This window comes from Antechinus flavipes, chromosome 2, assembly GCF_016432865.1.
Source record: "Antechinus flavipes isolate AdamAnt ecotype Samford, QLD, Australia chromosome 2, AdamAnt_v2, whole genome shotgun sequence".
NCBI lineage: Eukaryota > Metazoa > Chordata > Mammalia > Dasyuromorphia > Dasyuridae > Antechinus > Antechinus flavipes.
The window spans coordinates 504,527,570-504,549,176 of record NC_067399.1 but is presented as its reverse complement, the minus strand read 5'-3'; the positions used below and the strand labels follow the sequence as shown (position 1 = coordinate 504,549,176).

The window sequence follows — 21,607 nt, the reverse complement described above, 5'->3', positions numbered from 1 at the left end:
GGGAGAGGAATACAATTCACAGAATGTGTCTGGGCTTCAATTTACCCATCCCTAGATGAGTAAGGTGGACTTAAGGCTCTTTGAGATGCTTCCAACTCTGCCATTTTAAGTTTCCATTCAGCTTTAATGATTTAGGTTCTAACATTCTATGGACTAAGGTCTTATTTAATCACTAGGTTCTAACATTCCATATTCTTAGGGATCTTTCAGAATCACTATTCTGTATTTTAACACTCTGTGCTCTAAAGTGTCCAGCTCTAGTGCTTCATATTCTAATGTTCTATGTACTAAGTTATTCAAGTCTTATTCTCAGAACTCTTCCAGATTCATTGTTCTGTGATTTAGCAATCATTGGTATAAAGTCTCTTCCAGCTTGAATATTTTATGTTCTAACATAACTCGGGGGTAACTTTCAACTCTCAACGTTCTGGGCTCTCAGTTTCAATCTGAGTCCCCATCTGGGTTCTATAGATCTGTGAAGACCATTGACTATGAAATTCCCACAATTTTAACGCTAGGGAACGATTCTTCCCCTTCTGAAGTGTCCCATTTCCTGAAATCTGAGTATCTGCATCTCCTTCCATTTCTTGGCGTGGGAGAATCCAAAAACTCCATTTAGAAGGATCGTAAAAATAAGAAAGTATTCTGGGACCAAAGGCAATAATATATTGAACTTACACACCAACTTGCAATCTAATTGTCTTTGCAGTTCCAAATTGACTGCAAAGCCAGTGTCCCCGTTCCTCAGAAGGTTTGGTTAAGGAGAAGGGAAGCTGGTTTCAACGGCGGGGCTGCAACCTTGTAAAATACCTGCTGTTAGATCTCCAAAGTGTCTGCCTTTTCACTGGACTGATGAGCTGACTTCCTTCCCCAGCTTTCGTCCCTCTGGTTTCAGGAGGTCTCACTTATTTTTTCTTCTGGCTCCTAGCCCCTGAAGCCCTCTGCTGTGATAGTCACCTCATTTCCAGGAGTATCTCACCTCCGTGTTTCCATTTCTCTTTGTTCATCAAATGCCATGCACACCCTAGTCAGTCCTATGGAGCTAAACCCCACCGTCTCCCTGACCTATTTGATCATCATCCCTTTGGGGACCTGAAACCAAGTTTGTGTCACTGGAGTGCAGCTGCACGGATTATTCTTCACAAATCCTGCCGTCCTTTAGAAGTTCCCAGGAGATAGGCCCTTGGACTAATAAATTTATTAGAACCCTCCATCTAATACCAGACATGATCAGTAGAAATCAAAAGCGGATTCTGACAAGGGAGAGCAGAATCATTCTGGGGGCTTCCTACCACCCCTCTTTCATGCAAATAAAATAATAGGAATAAAGCATGAAGAAGTTCACAATCTTGTTTGATTTTTTAGAAATCATAGTGCAATGCCATTCATGTACAGCCCGCATACCAATAACAAGTATTTTGAACATGTGGGAAAGAATAGTCCATGGAAGCCACTGTATTTTATAGAGAATGCCAGCGGATGCTCAGGTGCTTCTGCGGCTTCTCCTGAAATTAATTACTCCCCTCTTTGCCCCTCTGCCTTTGCTATGTCTTTTCATGGAGGACAGAGTCCCTGAAATATAATTACTTTCTCCTGCTGCTCTGGTGGCTACTCAGCAGAGATACAAAGTTTAATTGTTCCCATTAAGAAAGGCAAAGGGTAAGATGGTTTTCTTTTTATTTGGAATCTTGAATTTATGATCCCTTTATCCTTTCTCTTCAGCTCTGACCTATGTCCAAAGCCAGCATCGGTCGAATGCACCTTTTACTCCAAAGATTTTGCTTTGTGGACCCACAGGCAGTGGGAAAAGTCTACAGGCAGCTCTCCTTGCTCAGAAATATGGCATTATCAATGGTAAGTTTCTAGTTCATATGTTCCATTTCCTTTCCAACTTTTTTGGAGGGAGGGGGGAAATCATTTATCTTTTTTCTTTCCTGCTACATGCTCACAAAATTTTTTAGTTAATACATCACAGCAGAATAACTTTTCCCTGAAAAAATTGCTATAATTTTTTTTTTACCAAATAAAACCATATATGCAAGTCCAAATAAGTTAGAACATTTTTCTAGTCATCATTTTTATAACTTTTAGAGTAGTAGTTTTTCATGTGTTATACACCAGAGATAACCCTTATACTCTGAATTTTCTATAGACCTTATATGATAAGGACTCTCTTTTCAATGATTGATTGATTGATTTTCTGTTGTTGTTGCATGACACCAGAACATGCAACAACCTCAGTCCAGAGTGGTGTTTACAGGCTAACAATTTTTGAACTGGATGGAGACTTTTTCCTGTATATCATTTCAATAAATATTTCACCAGGAGGAGAGAAAATATTGAAATGAGCTTTCCCGGCCTTTCACAGGGTGGTCCCAGGTGGCATTAGATGCCAGCATGTGTTAAAGAGCATAAAGGATTTGAAAGTCAGAGGAAATAGTACCAGACAGGGTAATGTAGTTGGTGAAAGTTAAAGGCCCTGCCTCAAACTCTTTGTAACACTGAAGCAACCTCTATTTTATTTTTAAAGATAATATGTAGTTATAAAACCTTTATCCCCCACCCCATTTTCATCTCTTGGAAGTTTCTAGTGGATCTTCTGTTGATAAAGGCATTTAAAAACTCTAGTTGTTTTCCCCCCACTTTCTACACCAAAGTTACTCAGAATAACCAGGATTAGTGTCTCTGTGTTTGCTCACTTAAAATGAATGGCTGCTCAGTTATCCATTATTTTGATCAGTAGAGATACATATTCTGGCCAAAATTTTTATTTTCCCTTCCTGCAGCAATAGGATGCTGGTTTTTCTAAGCCAAATTTGTCTAGAAATGTGTGTTCTCTATTTCATTTTACTTATATACGCAGTCCTGTCTTTTTATAACTAAAATCCTAGTTGCAATTAATAGAGTGTATTGGCATTTTGTCACAAATGAATAGCAAATGCAGAGTCATCCTTGGTTTAAAGATGCTTTTGTAGTTTGAATTTTTTTAATTATGGCTGTATATGTACAGAGTTATTACAGCAAACACATTAAAGAATGAAGAGATCCGATAAAGCACAATTATGCTAGATTTTTTTAAATGAGTAGATTAATGAAATGTTAGTTTATCCTTATGTAATTATCTCTGTGCTCTATTTTTATCTTATGCAATATATTTCTTTCAGTAATGTTTTTATTTGAATTTTTTCACCATTAATTAATTGAACAGAAATGAACTTAACTGGTGAGATTTTTCTAAGAAAGAAGCTAAAAGTGACCCATCATAATTTTTCCTTTTCATGCTATTATTTCTGGATTACATGTTGGAATAGAAGCCTTTTTGTTATCTTGGACAATTGAGATTTGCATTTATAATTTTATAATCTACAGAGTGATCGTTCATCAGTTTAAGAAAACAAATAAGTAGTTCAGCTAGCTAAGATTTGGGCAGATAGCTAACCCATTTACAGAATTTCTTTACTGAGATACAGAGTTGCTCTAGCAAGTTAAAAGGATTTTTTTCTTAGTCATAAGTGGTGAAAACTTTGTCTTCTGGACCAATTCTTGCTTTGTCTCCATACACACACTTACTAATTGCCAAACCACACTTTTCATCATTTCCTTAAAAACTAAGGTAAACAGCAAGATCAAACTTCTAGTCAGTGACTATTATCTTATAGGACCTCATATTAGGCTCCAGAAGTTGGTAGATGAAAAAGATACAGCTTAACAATCTTTAAATACTGCTTCTAAAATGTGAACATTTTTATGCAGTTAATTTTTATTATTATGTACAATAATAAGGTGGTTGTTTGGAGGTCATTTTAATTTTATCTGACTCATGACCCCACAAATGGAGTTTTCTTGACAAGGATACTTGAGTGGTTGACCATTTCCTTCTCCAGTTCATTTTACAAATGAGAAAACTGAGGTAAAACAGGGTTAAGTGACTTGCCCAAGATCACACAGCTAGTACGTATCTGAGAGTGAACTACAGATACAAATATAGAGTTTTAGCAAAGACATGGGGAAAAAAGGATTTGAATCAGAAACACAAACCAGCATCATCTTAGAAAGAAGTAGAAGTGAACTGAGAATGGGTCCTCCTCTAGAATTTTGTCTGATAGAACTGGATCTTTTGCAATTGTCAGATTATATCACTGTTTATCCAAAGCCACAAAAGCAGACTTTTATAGCTGGAGAGGGGACCTTAAAGATCAAGTGTTCCAACTCCCCATTAAAAGAGCTGAATTGTGAAGCTTGCACATCTTCATGATTCTTAACAGTGACTCTCAGGTCTCTGCACCCCCTAACTTGATGTTTAAACAGTTATATCTCTTTTCTTCATTACAAATCCCATTTTATTTTTTCCCTTCAAACTTCCAGGGTATTTATGATGAAATATGATCCTGAAGCATATTTCATTACTATTACAGCAAGTTCATGGTACATTGGACAGAATAGTTATTATTACAAACTCATTGATGAACAAAATAATGGGTAACTAATTTTGTTGGTAAAGAATTTCTCAGTTTTTGCGTGTAATTTTCATTAGTACCATTTGCTTCAGGTTCAGGTTGAAAAGGGTTTGGCAAAAGTAAGAAGATTCAACTTCTGCAAAGCACAACTAATGTGAAAGTTAAGTTCCATGACTTAATAACCAAATATTCTTTATTATTAATAGGAGGCATTGCTTCCAAAGATGGTATTACATCTTTAAATGTCAACAGTATAAACATGACTACATTGGACATATTTTGAAAATTACTCACCAGAGATCACCCTGACTTAGAAGTAATTTGCTGATGGAAAAAAATAGTCCCCATAATCAGCAATTGATACTCCCTGGCTCTTATGCACTTAACAATTCCTATAATAGTATTATTAACAGAAATGTATTTGGGACCCATCATTTAGAGAATTGTGCTTACTCATTTCCAAACTGGATATTTTGTTTGTTCCCATGAAGTCAGGGACTTTCCAATTTTGCTCTGTAATTCTGAGCTTAAACTAGGTCCTCCTGGATTTCCTATTTTGATGACATATCTTATTAGTGTCTTTTCTCTTGCCTTCTATTTTTAATATGTTCTTCACCAAATGCATTCCTTTTCATTCCACAGCTCTTGCTGCTCAGTTTCTGTATGATATTTGTTTTTGCTTGGCTATACTCTCATACGAGAAAAGGCCTTTTATTTTTTTCCGTCTGCAGTGACCTTTTTCTAGCATGCAGCTTTGGGGCTTATTTTTCTCTTCTTTCTATCTTATTTAAAATTTAACCTATGTCTTTCTGTTCTCTTCCCTCAGTCTGTTGTGGGCAACTACTGAAAGAATGCGTTGCAAGCAATTCGAGTATTGGAGAACTCATACGGCCATATTTTCAAAAGAAAATGTCAGGTGAGTCACATTACCTGCTAGCCACCAAATGGTTCCAGATTCTGATGAGAAATAATCCATGATACGGATACCCTGGGGGTTCATAATGGGGAAAGATAACCAGATGAGTTAGAGATTGGCTGTTTTATAAACAAATATCCATATGTTTTAATCATGAGTAGCTCCTGGATTTTATTTAAGTTGGAGATCCCCAGGTGAAGCAAGTTTATGGATACTGACCTGCTTTGCAGTAATGTCGATTGTTCCTAACTTAATCGCATTCAGAATTTTGAACCAGAAAAGACCTTAAAGATTATTTAGGCCAACCTCCCTCATTTTACTCATGGAGAAGTGGAGGTCCCCCAAATTTCACAAAGTAGACTGATTTAGTGGTAGCAGAGTTTGGCCTAGCCCCAGGTCTTCTAACTCCAAATCCAGTGATCTTTCTTCTATGGCACACTTTGATTATAATGCTGGAAGGGAACTATGTCCCTATTTTAAACAGATTTTTAAAATAATTCCTTTATGAACTTGAAATTAGATTTTTGACTCTCTGTTTTAGGTAGATTAGATATTCTTTTGCCTAAATGTCGAGAGACTAAAATGGTCATTTAAAGTCCTCTCCAAGGTGTGATATTTAGTGTAACAGTCCCAGTGGCTTGAGACTCAGAGACCATAGTTGGTCCTGGAGGGGACTATAACTCTTCCTCTAGAAGAAAAGGAAGGATCTTCTCAAATTCTCTGGCTTGTTATGCCTCTGTCCTCCAAAATAGAATTCTGAAGAATATTTTTCAGCAAAGCTTAGATTTGGCTCATATCCCAAGAAGGATTTACAGGGTCCTTTTCAAAAAGATATTCATGGATAAGTAGATTGATCAGTTATAGGACAGTATTTAATTTCTCCACCACAAAAGAAATCCTGTACTGATAAATCCTTAGAGCATCATACAAACACTTAAGATAGGAATAGACGGTTTACTTTCACCTCAGCTCTGAACTGTCTAAAACTGTCTAAACAATTTTTAAAAATGTCTTTATCTTTTGGCAAGCATGGCTTTGCCTCATTCTTCTCTCACTGGGCATCTTTTCTTCCAAGAAGCAGTGTAGTAGTTACAGGGAAGCTGGAACCAATTGAAGAACCCAAGATTTTCAAAACTCCCAAAGGATTCGTTGGGTTCAAAACTCCCTCTCAATTTTAGTCATCTTTGGTTTAGGAAAAAACAACAACTGCAAAAGACAAAGCAGAAGAGGCTGCTAAAACCATGAGAGTCTACTCTCAGGTTCACCTAGGCAAGTGTACATTTTCTAGCTGCTAAAAGGATAAGAAGAAATCCTTTTCCTCCCCCTGAGAAAGCCCAAAGGGTAGCTATTGGAGTCCCAAACCCCATATTCAGAAAAAAGGAAGAAAAAATTAAAAAAATTTTCTCTCCCTCTGGAGGCTGCTAAATGGATAGCTCCTACTGTTCAAAGTTCTGTCCTTTTTCATGGAGACCTCCCACACCTCCTCATGGCAAATAGGAGAGAGGAGGCACATGGAGATCAACATGGAGGCCTCTGGTTTTACATGCCTTCTTTCAAAGAGTTCACTAGAAAGGGCAAATGTGTCACCAACAAATATGGCTCGATTCTAGGTACAACACATAATACCAGACATACTCCCTGAAAGGGATGACCGCTGTTAATTTTAGATTAAGAATGCTAAAGAATTTGTGTTTTCTCTGTTGTGAAAACAAATAGAAATAAAGTTTCTGACAAATGATTCAAGAAGAAGTAAAGCTTTGTGTGAACCACTATTTTTTGGTGGCAAGAAATCTGGAGAAGAGGGGCAGCTAGATGGCACAGTGGATACAGCACCAGCCATGAAGTCAGGAGGACCTGAGTTCAAAATCTGGCCTTAGACATTTAACACTTCCTAGCAGTGTGACCCTGGGCAAGTCACTTAACCCCAATTGCCTCAGCAAAAAAACAAAAACAAAAACAAAACAAAAACAAAAAATGGAAGAAAGAAAGAAATCTGGAGAAGAGGTTTGGCCAATATACACATCCAAGATTTTATTCCAGTTTTTCTATCATTGTAGCTTGGATAATGAAAATTAAATGTATTATGATTTGGTAGCTTGAAAACTATCAAGGTATAAGTTGCATAAAGAAAGATTTTGGATTTAGTCTAAAGAAAAGGTTTTTGTTTTTTGTTTTTAATTAGGGTTGTCCAAAAGTGGAATGGATGCCTAAGGAAGTTCCTATTTTAAAAAGGCAATTAAGTGAGACAGTGAATACAGCATTGGACTTAAGAGTCTGAAGGAACTGAGTTCAAATCTTGTTTCATATACTTATTAACTGTGTGATGTTAGCAAGTCACTTAATCTCTTTTTCTCAGTTTCAAGAAGTTATCATCATTATTAAATTGAAGCAAAAGCTGGATGATCACTTGTTGGGCACATTGTAGACAGATGTTTTCTGTGCATTCTTTAATACATCAGGTTAATGATGGTGATAGATTTTTGCTGAAAACAAAAGTGTTGAAAGAAGATTATGTTCTCATGAAAAATAACTTATAAATCTCAACCTAGTAATTTTTTCTTGATGAGATTTCTTTTGCTTTCTTTTTCTTTGCTTCTTTCTTCCTTCTTTCCTTCTTTCTTCTATCTTTCCTCCTTTTCTTCCTCCCTCCTTCCTTCCTTCCTCCTCCTCCTCTTTTCCTTCTCTTTCTTCTTCTTTTGCTAGACAGAGTAACTAATATTGCAAATTTCTGAAAATGGACTGGTTTTTTTTTTTGGTTTTATGCTACTTTTTTAAAAAAGATCTCAGAATACATACATTTCTGTTGATTTGTTTTAGCCAAAGAAAGCTTTGGGTCAACAGAAAGTCCAAAATAGTACTTCTTTTCCAGAGATTACACATTTCAGGATGAGTTTCATAGAGTAAAATAGAATTCTATAAGATTAAATGATGTATATTTTTATATAACAATAGAGATGTGTAGGGTAAGATGTTTTCTCAAGTCACCCTGAACATAAAAGTGGTAATACTTTCCAAATAATCCATGGAACCAAGGAAAAATCCTTCCTTTCATCTTGACTTTCCTTTCTCTCTTCTCTCATGTTGCCTTCTTGATTCTGGTGTTTATCTAGTCAAGATATTCATTGCTGAAATAGGCTTCCATGTTTGGTTGTTTTTCTTAGTATTGTTCCAAGATAGACTGATTTCTTATTCCTTTAATCATAAGATAAAAAGCTATCAAGTGATATGGAAGAGGCTTAACTTTTATATATAATGTTAAAAAATATATACACAAACAACTCAAGCAAAATGGTCTTGAAGGTTGAAATCACCTTTTGCTTCTACAGGGATATTTCACACAATTGCCAAAAGAATCCTCCTAATGTACAAATCTCATGATGTCATTCCAGCCTTGAGGAAAAAAATAGCATGGATATCCATTGCTTACCAGACAGAATATCAACTTCTTAGATTGGCATTTAAGGCCTTTGCCAACTTCTTTTTTGAGCATCATTTCACTCTGTTCCCCTTTGCACAGTATAAATTGAATGAAATCCAGACAGACTGTATATCAAAGTATCTCATCCCTATTTAGGGGAAAATGCTACAGTGACCAGTTTATAAAAGAGGGTCTAACTATGAGAACCTTACAGCTAAGGTGATTATTTAAGTCTTACGTAAATGAGATGGGTAAGCAATTCAATAGATAGAGCACAGTGTTTAACATCAGGAAGATTGTTTTAGATGCTGAGTCCCCTGGACAAATCACTTAACCTCTGTCTGCCTCAGTTTCCTCAACTGTAAAATTGAAATGATAACAGCACTGTATCAGGATTGTTGTGAGGATTGAAGAGAGATATGGTAGTAAAACATTTAACGCAGTGCCTGGCACATAGTAGGCACTTAACAAATGCTTGTTTTTTTCTCTTCCATCTTCCATACTTGAATGTATATAGATCTTTCATAGATATTTATGTTCCTAAACATCACAAATCATTTCATATATGTATATTTCCTAGTCTATCTCATAGTCCTTAGAAAAGAAAGAAATCAGAAGCCACAGGCTTGTGGAGTTCTCAAATTTTTAGAATATCAGTGAGACTGGTGGAGTAATATTTGAGATATGAAAAATATCAACATCCATATATAAGCTACTGACATCTGGGTCCTTGAAAAAATTTGGTCTCATGGTCAATCATCAATTTTAATGATGTGATTCGTTGACTTATCCCCCTCTCAAGTAAGTGAGCCATTTTAAATTTTAAATATTTTTGATATTGTGAGATATTGCAATGAACAAGCAAATTGTAGGGGGGGAAATGGTATGCAGGCTGGCTGGGCTGATGTTGAGTCTGGGAGATGATCTTAAAAGTTACTATCTTTGGGAGGAGAAGCCAATATAGAAATGAATTAAAAGTTGGTTCCATAGGATTATTTGTAGATAGCTACATTATCATAGTGAATTAAGAAACTTCGTACTTACCTCCCTGATGGTGTTGCCAAAATATATCACTTAATTTTAATGAGTGTCATGAACCTCTTTGCAGAAATACTTGTACAAAATTCAACCTGTCATGGATCCATTTACCAGTTACTCCCTTCCTATACATTAGCCTTGGTGAAGTGACTTGTTTTAAACTATGATATACATACATTGCTTTGGTTTGAGGAAGCAGGGGACCCTTAGTATTAAGTAAACTTGGAGGCAGCCAGGTACTGCCTAGTGTTACTGATCTTAGAGTCAAGCAGACCTGATTTCAAATTCTGCTTTAGACATTTACTACCTATATGATTCTGGTCAAGTCATTTAACCAGTCTCCTCAGTTTCTTCATCTGTAATGAAATAACAAATGTAAAGTGCTTTGCAATCACCCAGAAGTACAGAAATGCTAGTTATCATCATCATCATCATGAAATCTAAGTTCAACTTCCATTTCTGCCAAACTTTAGAACCTTTAGTCAATTATTTTAATTCTCTGATGTCAGTTTCTTTATCTTTAAAGTGGAGGAAGATCTCTTCCAGTCCTTGAATTCTGAGATGCCCTCAATTTTCTCCAAAGCAAATCCAGAGTAGTTCTTTCAATTTTAACTTCAGTTGGATAATTTTTTTTAATGAAACACAAGGAAAGTTGACTACCATTTCCCATAAATGTTAGTAGCAATCAGGTAATCTCAGACCTTGTGTTCTATGCTAAAAATATGCCCCTAAGCTTGTTGTTTATTTAGACTGTACATCTCTACAAAATTAAAGCTACCAAAACTACAACTATCATATCTTAGTAACAGTTGCAATAAATTCTGTCATTTCACTAATCCTCCTCTCAAAGGAATAACAAAGAATGAATTTACATTAGTAAATACTAACATGATCTCATTAGTGGCCCTCACAAAAGCCTTTGAGAAAACTAAAGAGGTTTATGTGCTGAAAAGAGGGGGAGGAAGGGAGAGGAAAAATACCAGTTTGGCTTGGAACTTTTCTGTTACCATTTAACTCAGGAAGAAAGTTGAAAACAATCCTCAATAGAATTAAGTTTTGAAGAGAAGGTCAGACTGAAAATTGCTGGCCTATTTAACCAATGACAATGTTACTAATGTAGAATACTTGCTATAGGCAAGCTGAATTGCTACCCAAGTTAACTGAGTCATTCATTATTCGATAATGTTCAATGTATATTTATTAAATATCCACTGTACACAGAGTACTATGCTATGGAAAAAATGGACAAATTAAATTATTCTCATGGATCATGCTACATAATTATTTCAGGTTTCCTCCACATTTCATGGATTCTCATATCAGAATGTTAGAACTGGAAGCGATGTTAAAATATGGTCTTAGAAGGGACCTTGGACCCCATCTGGTTCAATTCTCTCATTTTGTAGAGGAGTGACTTGCCTGAAAGTAGATTTCTCTCTCCCCTGGATTCTTACATGACAGCCCTAAGGGTAGTCTCTCATTAGGTGATAAGAAGTTACTCAAGTCTTCTCTCCTAAAATCACAGCCATGTGGCCCATATGGATTTTCTTTAGCTGCCCCTGTGGGTTTCTGGGGCTCCGGGGTGGATATCAAGGCAATCCTTTTACATCATGGATTTTTAAACTCTTAGATCCTTCCTGATCCTGCCCATGTTAAGAGGTTGCTCAGCCTTTGTTTTAAATTGCTAGTGTGCTCTCAAATCAAGAACTGAAAATAGATATGAAGACAGAGAGATAAATCAAGTCTCATCTTCCCTCAAGAATTCATGCAGAGGCACTGTGAAGCCCTCCTGATTATCTCCCCCATGGTGGTTCTTCCTTTCCCTCATTTCTCTTGTGCCATACTTACATTACTTACTTGTGTCCAAGTTGTAACTGCTAGAGAACAAGGTCTGTTTGTATTTTGTCTTTGTTTCCTTAGTATTTAACACAGTGCCTTGCTCATAGTGGGTGCTATGCTGGTGCAGTGGATTCAAATTCTGACTTCTGTAACCTTGCACAAGCTTCTTAACTTAGCTGGGTTTTAGTTTTCTCACACATAAAAGGTGGGGGGGGGGATAGTGGATTGCTAAGGGTTCCTCCAACTTTTAACATTCTGTGTTCTAGTTTCCAGCATTTTATGGTCTTTACTCTTTGTCCAAATTTTCTAGCTCTCTGACTTGCTAACTTGATCTTCTTTCTGACTTCACAATTTTTCCCTACAACAGCAATGTTCACCTACAAACGATCAAAAATTGTTTGATTTGTTCTTTACTTTCTTATACAATTCATTACCCAGTCTTATAGACAGAAATATTTAAAAAAAAAAAAACATGGCCCAAGGGCTGCCTGCATCCCATAACACCACCAAAAACTTCCTGAAAAGATTAAAATGTATTTGGAAAACATTTAACAAAATAAAATTACACTAAAACATAGTATCACATTTTAAAAGCAAAGTCAATATAAAGCCTGCAAGGAGCCTAATGTAATATGTAATGGGTCCCATTTCTATTTGACTTTGATATCACTAGTGCACATCACATCTCTGTGAAACATCTCACATCCAATCCTTCCCCTCCACCCTAGTATAGACCCTCATTAACATTCATCAGGACCATTGTAGGGGCCTTACAGGTCTTTCCCTTCCTTGTTGAAATAATCTCCTTACTTGAAAATCTTTCTACTTCTCTGCTCAAAATCTGTTATAACTCCTTGCTGCTTACTGAGGAAAGTACAAAGGCATTCAAGGTCAAGGGTCTTTCCCATGTATCACTTTTGCAATCTTATCTCAAAGTGTGACCTTCCAAGAACTCTGTCCTAATCCTGTACTGGATTACTTTCTGTCCCTAACATTTTGCTCACGGTGTTCCCAGGCCTAAAATATTTTCATGGTCTTCAGCTGTTGAGTTCCCCATTCTTTAAAGCCCAAGTGCTACTTTTCTCCATGAAGTCTTCTCTGATTATTCCTATTGGTAACAGCCTTCCTGCTCAGACCTTGTTTTATATTCTTGAATGCAAAAATGATTATTTATTATAGTTATTTGGGCACCATATCTTATCTCTCTTCTAGACCGCAAGTATAAAAATAGTACATTATCTAAACTTTTATAACAGCTATCGCAGTGCTATGAACAAGATACAGCACTTAACATTTGCTGAATGAATGATACTATTATATTCTGTATTCTAATAATTCTGTTTTCTAAGGTCTCATCAAGTTCTGGCCTCATAGGAATATATAATTTAAGTGATAAACTCTTGGGAGCTCTTCTTTGATGATAAATTCTTGATTTTGGTATATTTATGTAAATATACATCCATGAATATTTGTGTATATATATATAGTCATAGCTATAAAATAATCACCACCACCAAGACCATATCATTAATTTTGCCCCTACTGAATAGCACCAGTTATCACATTCTCCTCCTCAAAAGGATTTGCTACTCCCCCATCCCCATCCCAGTTTTGGTTTCATGATCCTATAAACCCTTTCTGACTTCTCTAGTCTTGCTTACATTTTTGGGGGGGAGGGGAGAATCTTCACAGATACTGCCAACATCTCCCAAATTCAGTATCAACTACAATATTAATGATTATACCACTTACCCATATCTTCACATTTACTTGGCAAGAGAATCCTAAGGTCCTACCTTAACTTTGTCTTAAATCTTCTGTTATAGAACCTTGAATACAGCAGCACTGATGAAGTGTTTGAAGGATAGTTGTTGTTTTTTTAATTTTGCTGAATGTATGCGTCCTAGACTTTGAAAATATATAGGTCTGACCTCCCAAACTCTTTCTGACTATAGCTGCAGATTGAATAGCAAATTTATTCCCCAAGGGTTTAAGCACATGCTCTTTATGCAGACAATCCCCATTAAAGTCAATAGGTGTGTTTGGTCTGCATATGAAGAATGGTATTAAGTTTTAAAACATTCAATTTTCATAGCTGTATATCTCTGTCACTTTTACAGTGGTAGAGTGCAGAGTTAATACCAACTCCAGGTGTTGGGTAGAATTAAGTACTCAGTTGTTTATATGTCACTTAAGATTAGGCCCCTGGCATTGCAAGATTTCCAACATGTCTGGACTATTGACATCACAAATCGGTATTGGAAGTGGAGATGATGTTCTAGTTATAGAGTCCTAGTCATCTTCTCATCTCAAACATTTGCTCTGGCTGCCATCTCTGAATTCTACTTTAGCTGGTTTTAGGGTGCTGTGTTCCTAACTCTGATTTTTCCTAGAGAAGGGTGAGGGTTTTTGAATCATAAAATTATTTTTCTGTATTTATCATGAGGATAAAAGCCAGCACAGTCCACCAGATAACACCACACCATAAAGAAAGCGGCTGTCCCTTAGAAAGTTTCACCCATAAACCTGCGGTCCAGACACCAGTAGGAGGTAGAAACCCCACCTTCAGATTCCTGAATCCAATTAGCAGCACCTCATCTTCTCCTTAGTTCAGAAAGGTTGCCTTCCATTGAGACTGTGGTAATTGTTTTCTCTTCCTGCCTTTGCTTGGCCATCTCTGGAGAATGGCTGCTCAGGGAAGATATTAAAAACAGCCAAAGGCATATCTTGTCCTTCTTGGTTGAAGTCTTTGCTCTGAGTGTGTGAGATGTTTGTCTTTATTAATGAGAGGCATACTCTCAAACTTGTTGGAATAGTAAGGTCAGGAGAATGCCCCAATGATTATTCATCCAGCCAGGAATTTCTGAGTTAGGCTATGGTTTCTTACAGACTTATCTATTTCTCTAAGAGCTGAGCCGGAGACTAAATGGGTTTGTTGGGTTTTGTTTGGTGTTTTTGTTTTTGTTTTTGTTTTGTTTTGTTTGCCAGGCTACAATAAGTCTTTACACCAAATCTCCTCACATCCCCCTACATTTCCGACTCAACCCCTACCCTCATCCAAAGCAGGGCAATCACAAAAATCTCTGAATTCCTCAGAGCATATTGTAGAGACACACTTATTTTTGGTTGAGAAAACAGCTATTTAGTTGTTATAATGGTTTTTCTCATTAGAATGCAGATCCTGATGCACATAGAGAATAGATCACGCTATGTCGCTGTTTGAAATCCCTCGGAGGGGAACCAGAATAGATATCTTCTCCCCCCCCAACATTTATTAGATATTTCCATCTAGAGAGGTCCTTAATGAATGTGGTACACCCACAAAAGAGCGAATGGATTAGAGGAGTAGAAGGGAAATGGGTTTCCTAATTTCCACCAGTGCTAGGAACCAGCTATTGTGCTCCAAGTACAGCAATCAAAAAAACCAAACATTTTTAACTTCGAACGATTATGAAGGTTTCCAAATTGGATTTTCCCAAAGATCGGCTCCCCAGGATGATAATGATCACGGTTTTGCCAAAGCCTTCATTTCTGACGGTGAATTAATATTCTCATCACTAAATGCGCACTAAAGATTCGACAATAGGCCAGCTTTTCTCTTTTGTTAAAAACTTGCAAAGAGTTGCTGAGTTGAAAGGCAAAGTAAATCTTTCTATCTGAGGAGGTAAAGCTGAATGTTATTCCTTGTTTTTTAACGGCGCTGTATTGGCGAGCTGCAAGCTGTCTTAACACGGGAGAGAGACCCGTAGGGACCTCTATGCGTTTTCAGCAAGTCTTTGCATGCAGTGTGTTTGTACTAGCTGAAGATAGCGCATGACTCTCTAAATAATTTACAAGTTGATTAATAGACTCACATGGGTATAATTAGAAGAGGGAGAGACAGTGGATACAGTAACCGGTACAGTGCTTGGGGGAACAGGAGACTTTATTTTTTTTAAAGAAACTTTCTAGGGTGCTGGGCGTTTGAAGATAAGTTGGGAAGAGCTCAGTGCCTCTTCTCTTTTGAAGTGGAAATAGGACAGTTTGAATCCGTCGAGTTTAATTTTTCACAAGCTTTAGGGGCCCCGCAGTGCAACTCCCTTTTTATTATTGAGAAAATTCTACATTTTTCTTTCATTTTTCTACACACACACACACACACACACACACACGCACGCACACACACACTTGCACACACGGAGGCAGTCCAAACAGTAAGTAATAAACAGATTAATTTGCTCTTTTATTAAATGTATATTTTATTCACCTCCCCAACACATGCAGATACACATCCTCTTGCCCGCCTCTGGATAGAACCCCCATGTAAAGTTTCCTATAGGTGTATTAACATACACCCCTTTAATTTATGCATTTTAAAGCAACCCTCACCTCTGTTTGACAATGCTTTTGAAGTAGCTTCTTTTTTCAAGTCAAACTTTTGACTTTTCCACTGGGATTGCTACAAAGATTTCTTTATGGAAAATAGGTAGGAATCTTTTTTTTTTTCAGTTGAAGAAAATCTGTGGCCAGGGTAGTCAAAAGTAGCAGTATGTTTTAAATGCTGAAATTTCTATTAATGAACTGAGAGTTAAAGTCCTTGTTTCATCAATAGGTTTATTTGACATGATGAGTCCCTTCTGTATTCTTTTAACTGGATTGTTTCTATTTTTGCTTTATATCTTAATATCATGATTTATGAGGTATAGTTGTGAAAAGATCAGAGTTGGCTGGGGGAAACTGAGGCAGTGATTGAAAGGTGTCTGGTTCATGAAACAATCAGTCACACTTTTAGTCCTATGAAGTGGATAATCCATGAGTGTGTGGTTTTCTCCTTGTTTTAATTGGAGATGCCCTGGAAATTCTTCCTTTTTTTTCCATGGCCACAATAGCTATAGAGAAAGAATAACATTCCAATCTATTCAGCTATGAAATTGGTCTTGACAGGCAGTAACCTACAGAGGACTAAATACTACTTTCTCCAGCCTGGAAGTCCCAAGGCAGAGCACAAAGATATGACACCAGGCCCTTCCTCGAGATGCCCTCCAGATCTCTTTTCAGAATTCTAATTCCTGGTTTTTTTAAAATCCCCCAGCTTCTGACAACATAGGCAAGTGAAACTCAAATGGGTTTCTCTTCTGAAAATGGATTTACATCTATGGAACCACTCAAGAACATAAAAGTGATAATAAGAGCTTGTTGAATGGAAAATATCACTGAAGATTTTGTGTAGAAAACCCAGTGCAAACACATAGATTAGTAAATATATATGTACAATGATGGCACAAACTTATGAGTAGGCATATTAGATTATAGAGGACGATATTGGGTAACTACTGCCAAAAGCTTTTATCCAGCATTAAAGCTGCAAAAGAAAGGGAAAAGAAAAATAGGTAATTATCAATGTTTCTTTTAAACATTCGGGATTAGTGATTATGGCCAAAGTAGCCAATAATGTCCCCAAAATTTGAGTCGGAATTGTCTAGGCTGGACATTTACATAGCCTAAGTTCACTATCCACAGTATCAGCATATAATAAATGAGAGTTAGGGGCAGTGGATAGAGCATGGAGCTTGGGATCAGGAAAACTCATTGAGTTCAAATCCAGTCTCAAATACTTACTAGCTGTATCACCCTGGACAAGTCACTTAATCCTGATTGCCTCAGTTTCTTCATTTGTAAAATGAGCTGGAAAAGAAAATGGCAAACCATTCCAGTATCTCTGCCAAGAAAACCACAAATGGGGTCATGAAGACTCAGACATACTGAATTGCCCCAGCATTAAAAGTGAAAAGGAGAATATACCATTATCTGACCTGACATCTCCAGGATATGGGAAACAACCAGAGGAAATCATTATGATTCAGGATTATGTGGATGGGGATGGTAGGTGTAGAAAAAAAAAGAGAGTTATAAGGAATAGGGACTGGACCTATAAAGAATTCCTACATGAGCAAATTCCCTCTACCTACCAAGGCACCCTCTTTGCAGTCTGGTCTTTACACAGGTATGTGTCAGAAAAAGGACTTGAACTCGGATCTTTTGGCTTTGGGGACCACTTTCTATCCACTAATTCAATTCCTTCCCCCTATGTCTACTCCCCATCTCACGCTTTAGCTTTATGGATTATCTTATTCCATCCACAAAAACTAGTTCATAGGCATTCAGGAGAACCAACCTTTCCTCTAGACCAGGCTTATCAGAGTTCTTCAGTATGCTTTTGCATAGTCCTTTCAGCTCTAAAACTACAAGCCCATGATCTTCCTGGTCCCAGGCTAACAAAAAAGCCGCTAGCAGCTAGAAGAATGTCTGGAGGGTGGGAAGGAGACAAAAAGCTAGGTAACTGGGTATTTCCTTGAGGGAATATATGGATTTCTCCATAAGTACATATGAACTCGAGGCCTTTTTATTTGTTGATATTAATGTTACTAACTCAAGGTGTTATCTCTTTCCTCTGATCTTAGGGGCTTAGTTTCTACAGCTCCCTCCCTCATTCTCCCCCAAATCTAAGGAAAGCCTGTTTGCATGCTTTAAATTTTTTTTTAGGATCTATTTACAAGCTTCCCATTTCACATCACCGTGGAAACACCCACATGAATTTGTTAGTCTAAAATAGCTACTTTAAAATGGCAACCAGAATGAAAACCAAAGCTGGAGTCCTTAATTTAGGGTGCTATCCTGCTTAGTAGAGCTTGAGATTTTTCTCCTACTTAGTTTTGTAGAGGTGCTGGTTATTTGGGTAGTTCCTTGAAGTAGCCCCATTCCTTTTTCACCCACTACAGTGAACAATTTTTGAAGTTGTGCCTCTGGAGAGATTCAAGCCAATGTTTTTGGCACTGTACCTTTTCAGTAGGCATGAAATTTATACAGTTATAATACCCTTTTATTTTTATTTTTTTAGAATTTTACATTTTGGACTGCAACAAAATCTAAAAATAAAAATTAAGTTCATCTTGCTTACGTCTGACCTATGTTCCTCCTAAGTTACTCTGTGTACTGGAGATTAAATCAGGCTTCATTTAATTATGTTAAAATGGGATGAAAAGATCCAAACTTCCATTTTGCAAAGGGTCTAGTAGTTCAGTCATTTCAATGACAGTATCATCTTCATCCCACAGCATTTTTAAGATAATGTTTCTAAATAAGAATGAGCTTCATTTTATATTGACAAAATGCAAAACAGAAAAACAGAAACCCTAAAAGATATCAATTATTTAGTCCAAATGGAAAAAAAATTAAGTCCTTGGCAGAAATCCCAGGAATATTATCTACTATGTTAGGAAGGAGTCCACAAGGTCTGAGGGTCTTGACTCTAGGATTATATTTCTTTGGCTTTCTCTAAGCCTTTTTCCTCGGCAGAATTATCAGAGGAGAAGCATAAGATCTCACTAAGTTTTGGGGTTTGGAAGAATCTGCTCTTATTTATTAAAAAAAACCAGGTTTAGGGAGTCATTAAATGTGTTCATAATTGGTTCAAAGACAATATATTTCTGTAAAGGGAAAAATAAATATGTAACGTATAGATAAATAGATTAAATATAAAAACATGTATTAGAAATTCTCATCTTGATAATATTTTCTGTAGAGGATTTTTGGAATTATTTGATTTTTGTTAAAAGCAGTTTGAGTTGTGTTACCTGTGACCTGAGTTTATCAGAAAGGTCTATAAAGTCTGGTGAGTTTCTTTGGAGAAATTCAAGGTGTGACCAAGAGGCAGACGTGGAGAGTAAAAAACACTTTCCATTATTTTCTGGCCTTCCTGGATTCTATGTGAATCCATTCTCTGCATTTCAGCCGCTATTGGGGACGTGCAGGATATACCTTTGGCCAGCAGGTGGCAGTAAATAATAAACAAACAGTGGAGAGACCAGGAATTGGCAGAATAGCAGAGCCCCGAACCTAGCTCTCAGAACCGTAGGTGCTAGGGAAGGCAGTGATGATTTCCAGTTACAACCGGGAAGAAAGCAGGCAGGCACCGGCAACAGCCAGAACCCATGCCATGCGAGGGGCACTCGTAGTCTTTAGGGAAGGAGAACTCATCCTTGAATTGCTTGGATGGTAACAGCGGGAACTACCTCAAACGGACCATGGCTCCGAGCAAAGCTGGGTGCCTCCCAGAGTCCCCTTTTATTGCTTTTAAAAGCCACACTTGGTTTGGGGTATAAAGAGACCGCCATCAGAAAGACCCTAGCCCCCCCATTTTGACCTTCTCCCATCCCATACTTTCCCAAAACTCTGACCAAAAATGGCAACCTGCCCACCCAGCTGTCTGAAAAGAACAGGATTCCTCCTATTCAATATTCCCCGATTCAGAGTTGTCACAGGGGGACTGAGGAGTACTCAGGACATATCAATCTTTTAGGAGAAATAGTTTGTTTTTTAATACTGCGATCACTTCCTAGAGATTCTGCTTCCCTGTCCCCAGCCATAATAAGGTAACCCTCCTTTTACAAAACTGAGCAAAATGAAACAAAGAGGAATAAATTCAATGACTCTGCCTGCAGATTTATTCCCTCATCTGCCCCTAAAATCCAGCACCACTTTGCTCCATACCATCAGTCCTCCAAAGTCACACTGGGTGACCGCATCGATCAGAGCCCTGAAATCTTTCATGGAGTTTTCCTTGACATTATTATGCTCCTTGTATAAAGTGTTCTCTTGCTTTTGCTTGCCTCACATTTCCTAAGTTTTTCTAAATTCTTCCTATTTATTATTTCTTATAGCAAGACAATATACCATGTACAAGTTTGTTCATCCATTCCCCAACTGATGAACACCTGCGTTTCTTCTAGTTCATTGCTCCTACAAAAAAGTGCTGCCATAAATATTTTTGTATATAGGATTCTCCCCTTTGTTTTTAGCCTCTGTTGTAAATGGCTAGCAGTGGTACATTGATTGTTTCATCTTCTTGTCACTGGCTGTGGTGGTGGGGAAGTGGCTCTAGGGAGAGGAACATGCTTAAATATTTGAGGGGCTGTCCTATGGATCAGATTTGTTCTGTTTGGACCCAGAGGGAAGAAGCAAGAGCAATAGATGGACATTGCCAAGAGGGCAGTTTAAGAGAATTAGCCCAGGAGGTGTTGGATTTCTCTTCTTGGGAGATCCTCCAGCAGAAGTTGGGTGACGCCTTGTTGGGGACATTACAGTGGTATATAGGCTGAACTAGGTGAATCCTTTCCAACTTTCAAATTCTGTGATTTCTCCCTGACACCTATGTCTTTAGTTTTATAAAAAATAAAACTGAGGCAGTCTTTAAGGGAAAAAGAAGTCTTATATTTGCTTGAGTTGTATTTTCCAGTATATAATTTTTATATATATATATATATACTATATATATTATATATATATATACAACTTGAAAAGGAGAGCTAGTTTTAACAGAATTGTTGGATGGGAGCACCCAGGAGGGTCATGGGCTAATTGTTGAGTTTAATTCATCTAAATTCATTTAGGCTATAAAACCATACTGCCCAGCCAGAAGAAAAGGTGTGTGTGTGTGTGTGTGTATTGGGAGAAGATGGTATTGGAAGGGAGAGGAAAAGGAAATATTCAGGAAGGGAAATAAGGTTATTTTCCTCAGATTCCTTTATCCAGGGGATGTAACTTAACCCTTTCTGTAACATTTCGTCAGGTCTCAGATTCCTTCCAGCTCTAATGTTTAATTATTCTGCGTCTAGAAAACACTTACTTGAAAGTAGGGGGTCAAGGAAAGGAGGAGGGGGCATTGGTCATTACAATAGATGGCAGCATGGTGAAATGTTAAGCCCACAGATTGGGACTGTGGAAACCTGTGTCACTTTTGGAAGATTATACTCCCTCTCTGGGCATCAGGATGTTTTTAGTAAAATCAGAAGATTAGATGAGATAGTTTTTAAGATAATCCCATCCTTATATTCTGTGATTTGGCATAGAATAAAAAGGCAGAGCCTTTTCACAATCCATCACTTGTGGCATTGGGTGGGG

At 37.3% G+C, this 21,607-nt stretch overlaps 1 protein-coding gene across 4 annotated transcripts in view; it reads left to right on the top strand.

Moving 5' to 3' along the window:
• AK8 (adenylate kinase 8) overlaps positions 1-21,607 on the top strand; it is a 158,910-nt gene that overhangs the window by 69,847 nt on the left and 67,456 nt on the right. For all 4 annotated transcript variants that reach the window (XR_007950969.1, XM_051980248.1, XM_051980249.1 and 1 more), the window contains exons 9-10: positions 1,723-1,854; positions 5,284-5,373. Coding sequence is in view for 3 of the 4 variants with exons in the window: in XM_051980248.1 (XP_051836208.1) it covers positions 1,723-1,854; positions 5,284-5,373 (222 nt within the window). In the remaining variant the exon portion in view is untranslated. The remainder of the gene's footprint in view (positions 1-1,722; positions 1,855-5,283; positions 5,374-21,607) is intronic.